The sequence below is a fragment of the Arachis hypogaea genome, chromosome 15 (genome assembly GCF_003086295.3).
Source record: "Arachis hypogaea cultivar Tifrunner chromosome 15, arahy.Tifrunner.gnm2.J5K5, whole genome shotgun sequence".
Lineage (NCBI taxonomy): Eukaryota > Viridiplantae > Streptophyta > Magnoliopsida > Fabales > Fabaceae > Arachis > Arachis hypogaea.
In genome coordinates, this window is record NC_092050.1 from 30,568,565 (window position 1) to 30,576,775 (window position 8,211).

Genomic DNA, 8,211 nt, shown 5'->3' on the forward strand with positions numbered 1-8,211 from the left:
ATATAATTTGATAAGATTAAACTGACGTTGTATTATTCATAGTTGTTAAAATCGAACCAAACCGATCAGTTTAACCAAAAAATTAATGACCGAATTTTAAATTGGTTCGATCCAGCATTCTAATCGTTTAAAGAAGAAAATAGATTATACCGGACAAAACTAATGTGAATTGGTCAGAATCACAAGTTAACAATTAACAAAAAAAATTCCTCATTAAATTTGAACTTGAATCTTTTTATATGTGCAATACTTAGCTGCTACTAGGCCAAGTTATTTTTTGTTACATTTGTCTTTATTTATATATATATAAATTATATTTTTAAATTTATATATATTAATTATAATTTAAACGGTTTAACTTGTAATCTATCAACTAAATTAATAAATCGATAGCATGATCGGTCACGGACAACTATGGTATTGATTCCTACCCACATCAAACGACAACGTTGAACTACTTGGGTTTGCCCAAGCCCAATTTAATAATGGGGTTTTAAAATGGGCTTGATTTGAGAAATTGTAAAATGCCGAAGCATGAAAAAAAAATAAAAAAGAGAAGTCCCTTTCATTTGAATTTGGAAAGTAAACATCACCCTCTATGTGTGGCTTATTCTAACTTGATCACATTTTCCTTAAGCTTTTGCCTTGCATCGCTCTCTTCCTATGCTCTTAAGCTACTCAATATTCATATCAAAGTTAAATTAATATCACTATCCACCACCAGCTATATATATATAACTTGTGCTTGTTCCACTAAAATCCGTACCATTACACACTAACAAAACACAAAGCAAACATTTACACCTATTGTTTAGGGTTTGACTTGTTTAATTCCCTCGTATGATGATATCTAAAATGAGAACCAATTTTCACTCACTTCCTCTTCTATTGTTTGCCCTTTACCTTCTATGGGGGAAATGTAGATCAGATCCTGATCCACTTCAAGATTATTGTGTTGCCAATAACAAGAACAATTTTTTCATCAATGGGGTTCCTTGTATTAACCCTAAAGAAGTTTCGGCATCCGATTTTGCCACGTCAGCATTATCCAAACCAGGTAACACAAGCAACACATTTGGGTTTGCAGTTACCCCCACCAACACAGTAAACCTTCCCGGGCTCAACACATTGGGCCTTGTGTTGGTCCGGGTCGACATCGAGGCCGACGGGGTAATTCCACCTCACTCGCACCCGCGGGCCTCGGAAGTCACAACTTGCCTAAAGGGCCAGCTTCTAGTGGGATTTATAGACACATCTAGCCGTGTGTTCACTCAAAACCTAAGGCCCGGTGAGTCATTTGTGTTCCCAAAGGGCCTGATTCATTTCCTTTACAATAGAGATTCTAAGGAACCGGTTCTTGCTTTGTCTGGTCTCAATAGCCAGAACCCTGGTGCACAAGTTGCATCCGTTGCAACATTTGCTAGCAAGCCTCCAATTCTTAATGCAATTCTTGCCAAGGCATTTCAGATTAGTGCACAAGAAGTAGAAATAATACGTCAGAAACTTGAAGGGTGATTCATTGTGAGTGTTCATGATGTTTGCTGCAGGAGAATTCAATCATGCTTACCAATATTATTTCCTATTTTGTTATTGCTAAATCTCAACGTGTTAAATAAATTTTTTGTTCCAGTAAAACCGGTAATTTGTGGTTTTAGTCTCTTTGTAATTTTTTTTTTATTTTGATCCTAATATTTTTAAAGGTGAGTAACCAGTTTTACAGCCTTTTTCTCACTTTTGAAAATATTTGGAACGAAGAAATAAGAAAATCTAATAGAGACAAAACTATTAATCATCAATATTATTACATGGATAAAATTTTATTTGAAATAAGATTAAATCAACGTTTGCAACCATACGGTAGATGGGATCCTAGGGAGAAGGTGGGATGATGATGTTAGATTTGCATATTTAAAACGAAGAGGAAAAGAGACATACAAACTGTCATGTTACATTACTCAAAGTAAAATCAGGTGGTTGATCAGAGTCTTGTGTTTAATATTATTATTGAGTGGAGTGAATTAGTGTGTTTGTCCATTTCTTCCCAGTCTTTTTATTGGGTTGTTGCCATTTTTAATTTGGTATCCAAATATGCTACAATTGTGTTTGCTATTTATTTTTAGCATACTTGCCTTCAAAAAATTATTTTTATGCTACTTTTATGATAATAGCCAATAGGTAATTAAGTTAAATAATAATAATAATAATAATAATAATAATGTATATGCATGAGGGCTTTAGCCGTTACAAATTAAAAAAAATAATATATGTGCATGCAAATTAATCTTGTTTAATAGAAAACTTAATCAGCAGGAACTTTCGTGTTAGGATGATACAAAATTGAATAATAATTTGTATGATAGTATCTTTTGTCTTGTGGTAAATTTAACCCTCTCTATATTATGTGGACATAGTGGTTCAAAAAATAAAATAAGATAGGAAATAATGCAATGGCAGCATGTTTGGTACTGGGAATCTCAAATAGTATTTATTCTATAAATTCTAATTCCATAAGCAAGAATGCGAAAATTCAATTGAAAACTGACATGAAAACGGTAGCATTTCATGTGGTCAACTTTGGTAAGCCAGAACAAGAAGCCATGACTTCTCATTGGAACAGCTGGCAGCGGCACACGAATATATATATATATATATATATAGGAAGAAGTGAAAAAAAGGAAAATTTTTAAAATTAAGAATCAGAATTGCATAATCCATATGCTAAGCTAAAGCATTAATTAGAAAAAACTATTACTATTATTGTTCCAAACTTGCCATCCTTATACGAATTGCATAAAGATAAATATTAAATAGAATTTTCTTGATGAGCATGCTTCAAGAGAGGACGCGTGTTGGAGAAAATTGCTTTAAGTCAAGATATGAAATTCGCAATGATTTAACATTTTTTGCTAAGTATACCTTTCTGTTAACACGAGACTTATGCATATATCAGACATGTTTCGTTATTAGGTGTGACAAATGAAAATTAAACAGCACGGAGGTGTTTTCAGAGTTTCCTAGAGGCAGAGGGAACTATTGTGATTTGTGATTGAGAGCACCAATAAACATTTTATGACTGATAGGTAGAGATGGCTACATTACATATTTTTCTTTTCTTTTTTCACTTTATTGTTTTGCCTTGGCTTTAAATCATAGTGAATCCGTGATCACTTCAATCATTAACCTGATAACTAGCAATGTGTCATCACTCATCACAGTTCACAAATCACAATCACCTTTTTTTTTTGTCATTTCCCCCCTTTTTTTTTCTTCTTCCTCTATAAACCCAGGCACAAACATGCATAAGAGGAAATCATTTTGATAATATAAATAAATCACATTCTGGGTCCCATTCGGATAATTTATATAGTTAATTAATTAAATTATGAGTTAAAATTAATTATAACGTCTAGTATTACTTTATCAGATTAACACAAATTCTGATTTTCATGGTTATATTTATTGAGTTAAGCATAGATAGATAGATAGATAGATAGATAGATAGATAAGAGAAAAAGTCCACTTTTGGGTGATCAAATAATATAATATCATATCATGTATAAACCAAAACAGGGAGCTTTCATAATTAAATTCATAATGGTTGTAGGTGGAAAAAGCAAACAAAAACATGAAAGAAATTGGAATCCAAAATCCAAATAAAAACAATGAAGAACAACTGTCTATTATTCTGCAATTTGATTTTAGGCACATAGAATTCAATTCAATAATGGTCCCTTAGACAAAAGAAACTGATCCCACCCACCAAAATTTGTTCCAAGAAGGAACCCCCTCCCATCACAAACTGAAAAAGAATCGAACCTGTTTTCATTATGTAACAAAAAAATAACCACAAGAATTAAAAATACAACAAAATTGAAAAACAAAAAAAAAATTCTACAGAAAGAATTAACAGTAATAATCTTTTCTTCTCTTCTTTTCACTTGTGTTCTCCCCAAAGTCCCAAACCCCATCATCATCACCATCAACATCAACATCAACATCCATGTTTTCATCTTCTAAACCAATCTGTACAATAGTAATTTCTTTCTACCCAAAGAATAGAATAATCTCTGAACAAGAAACAAAATGCATCAAAGAAAAAGAATGATATCATAACAAATCATGAGAATAACCAACCAATATAGAAGAAGAGAAGCTCCAAGGCTGTTCTCTTGTTATTCCACCTCTGCCACCGCCATTAACAAGTTGCGGCTTGAACAGATCGTACGGCTCCCAAAGACGATCCAACGGACACGGTTTCTTCTCATCAAGCCTCACCCATGGCTTCCCTTTCCCACTCCAATGCAACAAACTCACCGGACCAGGATGCAGAGACCTACAAACTCCATTGACATTGTCACCACCAAGCCCGTGCTGGTTCCAACGATGATCAATGGCTTCAACATTCCCCGCAAATACAAGTAGAAACGGCGGCAACGATCCAAGCTCGTAAATCCTCTTTTTCCTCTGCAACTCCATCCAGTTCTCGATCCTCTTCCTGTAGTTCCCTTCCCTCCACCGCACCAAATCCATCACCATAACTCCGGTGTTGAAATAGCACGGTTTTCTGTGACCGAACACTCGAGATAGCAACGGATCCAACCAGAACTCGTCGGTGAAGTACTTGGTGAAATTCGCGTGGCAATATTCCGGCGCTCCGATCACTCGATTCTCCGTTAGAGTTACGTTCCAGAGCTTGTGGATGTCGTCGACGACGACGATATCGGAGTCAAGGTAAATGACTCTGGAGATTGAAGAGTCGAGCATGTCCCCGAGATAGTTTCTTGCGTAGTTGAGAGGGTTTTCTAGGGCTTGACGGATTGAAGAGGAGATTAGGTTGATGACGGTGTCTTCTCTGAAGATGTAGACCTTGAAGTTCAACGAAGGGAACGTCGATCGAACCAGCCGAGTTAGGATTCGTGGACTCGCTGAGTCGAACTCGGCTGCGATGAAGTGGAAGAAGATGTTTTCCGGACACGACGAGTGCCGGAGGACTGAGTGTACGGCAGCGATGGAACCCCGCAGGTAGCCGGAGTCCAGTGTCATGGCGATGTGGACTAAGGAGGGGTCATCGGAGGTCGTGGTGGCTGTGGTGGCGAGGCATCCGGCGCCGTTGCGGTAGTCAGGAGCTTCGGAGAAGCGAAGAAGGCTGTGGAGGGCGGCGGTGGTGGTGGCGGCAGTGGCGGTCGGAAAGGAACGGATCCCGAGTGTGAATGGTGGTAATAAGATGCAGACAATGAGGGGCAAAACGACGGCGCTTAACCGTAGCGGAATCATGTCGTTTAAAAGTTTAAAACACCGTCGTTTTGGGGGGTTCTTGTGTGGAAGGGAAAAAAGAAAAAGAATATAAATGGGTTGGTGTTTTAAGACGACATTATTGCAGAGCGAGCGAAGAAAGGGGGAGTGTGTTCAAGTTTATGAGTGAAATGTTGCATTTCTTTCTTGTGTTGGTTCTTTAGTTTCTTGTTCTTGGGTTTGATGGTTTTTTGGATTCTCTGGAACCATGAGAGAGAGAGAGAGAAAGAAAGAAGGAGGTGGATGTGGAGATGGAGGTGGGGCAATGGCAGCTGGACCTTCTGAGAGAGAAATTTTGGTGTGTTGCTACTTATATCAGCTTTTCCCTCATTCATCACTCTGTATCTGTCTCTGACTCTTTTCTTTCTTTTTTCTTTTTTCTTTTTTTGTTATTCCCCTTTTTGTATTTCTTTCCTTTTCTCTCTATTTATTTATTTTTTCCTTTTTTAAATTTAACTTCATTATTATTACACAACGGAAATCAAATGGGAATATATCTGCTAAAGCAGCTGTTAAGACAGGATTTTATGCATGATTTGATGAAGTATTTGAATAAAAAATTAAAAAAGTTTTCAACTATTAATTTCACGTAAATTTAATTATACTTAAATTTTTAACTAAAAAATTATGTCTTTGTTGTAGTTTTAAAAAAATTAGGGGCAATATTTGAATGTTTGTTTGTAATTATTAAAATTAAAAAAATTGATATAATTGTTCATAATATTAAATATTTTATTTATATTTATTTTTAATATTACATTTAAAGTTATTAAAATAAGACTTATTATTAGGAGTCTTAATTCATTTTTATGATACTTAAACAAATAAAAAATTTAAATATATATGTTATTTTTTAAAAATATCAAAAAAATTAAAAAATTCAAAATAATTATCTCCTAATTTTTAAATATTTTTTGAATCATTTTCATATTTTCAAAAAAATATATATTTAACTTTTTATCAATTTACGTATTACAAAAATAATTAAAAAGATAAATTAGAATTCTCAGTCGTCACTTTATTAAAATTATTTTAAATATTAAAAGACTTTACTTAATCCAATTTTTGTAGTTTCTAGTGATGGAAAATAATTTTATATTAATTTACCAAATATAATTTCATACCTTTTAAATATCCATTTTCAAAAAAAAAAACTTTAATAAATCATTTTTGGAAAAACCAAAATTTTATCGTTTTTTTGTGTTTAAAGTTTAAACGCGTTTTGTTTTTTGAGTTGAATACGTAATTTGTGCGCGGTTATGGTTGGATTAATTAGCGCCACCACGAGGGCCTTAACTACATTTTGTTCTCATGAAGGTTTACATTTAAGTTTTTAATAAAATTGTACATTTTGGTGAACATATTATTAATACATTTGTATGCAGGAACGGACATACGGGACCAGGCCAGGCTTTGGACCAATCTTTTTAAAAAAAGATTAATAGTAATAAATTATTAAATACGATTTAATTTTTTTAAAAATTTATTTAGTATTTAATTTAATATAAATAAAAATTTAATCTAATTTAAATATTAATAATTTTTAATATCTAAAAAATAAGTAATAATATTAAAAAAAATCTAAAAATATATTATTATTAATATTTTTTAATTAAATAAAATTTTTTAAACTTCATAAAATAATTTTTTTTTGTGAGTATCCTTTTTTATTTATTTGGTATTAATTCATTTTGTTTTAACTATTATAATTGAGAGATCTTTTTCAACTATAAATATTGTGAAGAATAACTCAGAAATAAAATAAAAGATAAATTTTGTTCATACCCTGGCCCAATAAATAGAGCCCAAGATCCAAGCAAAGAAGCCCAACCCAAAGGGTTGGCTCTCCCCCAGTACCAGTCTTCATCCCAAGAAGTCGGTGCTGAACACGACCTACTCCAAAGAAATCGGATACGAGGGTTAGCTGGCAGATAACACTCATTCGAATGAGTAACTACCCCTAGAAACTCTCTAACCACTTCATAGAGCCATATCTTAACCTCCCTAAGATATGGGAACGGTTATCCACCTAAAAATGTGGCACTACTTCAGCGGTGGTTATTGGTTCACCACTATAAGTACACTGACACCATTCAGGTATCTCTAAGTTCCAATACTCTCTAACCTGCTCACACTCTTGCTAACTTAGGCATCGGAGTGTCTTTGCAGGTACCATCTCCCATTCTTTTACACATACAAGTCGGACGGAGGAATACCGAGCAACAGATCCACTCGAAAGTCACCTCCTTCATACGTTTGGGCCAACCAACGCCATCCAGCCCATTAATCTCCAGTTACTCACCGTAACAAATTTCTTATTAATTGTCTTTTTAATTATATTAAAAAAAATTATTGAAAAATTTAATACAGATTCTATTATCAATAAATTTTATGATACAAAAAATTAACGACTTCGTTAATAAAAAATACATACATATTTTTTGTATTTTAAAATATATTTTCTATCAGTATATTTTTATAATACATTTTACATTATATAATTTTTTAATATTATATATATTATTAATCTCATAATAATATTTCTGGATTTGTGGCTGTGCCTATGAATTGAATTATGATACGTAGAGAAAAAATGAAAAGGGGTGGGAAATTTGGTTGTTGTTAGGGAGGGGCTAGAAGTTTCCATAGAAGAGGATACAAGTATAGGGCACGAGGGACAGGTGTATACGCAATCACTAGTTACGTAAGGCCATGTTTGTGTATTTGAATTTCAATAATGGAATGCCAAATACGTGCAACTATTCTATTCTGCTGCTTGCAATGCACTAGTCTATAAAAACCCCTCGTACCAAAAAAGGTTCAGTTTTGACAAATCGAAAGTCCTTTCATGTTAATATTGTCGGAATCAAAATTAGGTTTCCCTTAAGAATATTCTTTACAAATTTAGACTCAAAATAG

At 33.6% G+C, this 8,211-nt stretch overlaps 2 protein-coding genes across 2 annotated transcripts; one reads left to right on the plus strand and one right to left on the minus strand.

Moving 5' to 3' along the window:
* Positions 1-667: 667 nt before the first annotated feature.
* On the plus strand, positions 668-2,119 carry LOC112750106 (germin-like protein subfamily 1 member 1). Its single transcript, XM_025798661.3, has one exon. The coding sequence runs from the start codon at positions 841-843 to the stop codon at positions 1,513-1,515; it is 675 nt and encodes a 224-aa protein (XP_025654446.1). The 5' UTR covers positions 668-840; the 3' UTR covers positions 1,516-2,119.
* Positions 2,120-3,654: 1,535 nt separating this feature from the next.
* Positions 3,655-5,911, minus strand: LOC112750107 (probable galacturonosyltransferase-like 8). The gene has a single exon (XM_025798662.3). It carries the CDS (start codon positions 5,272-5,274, stop codon positions 4,108-4,110), a length of 1,167 nt encoding a protein of 388 aa, XP_025654447.1. The 5' UTR covers positions 5,275-5,911; the 3' UTR covers positions 3,655-4,107.
* Between the last annotated feature and the right edge of the window lie 2,300 nt (positions 5,912-8,211).

Coding starts and splice junctions, on each gene's coding strand:
- LOC112750106 (XM_025798661.3), top strand. CDS start 841: ATGATGATATCTAAAATGAGAACCAATTTTCACTCACTTCCTCTTCTA.
- LOC112750107 (XM_025798662.3), bottom strand. CDS start 5,274: ATGATTCCGCTACGGTTAAGCGCCGTCGTTTTGCCCCTCATTGTCTGC.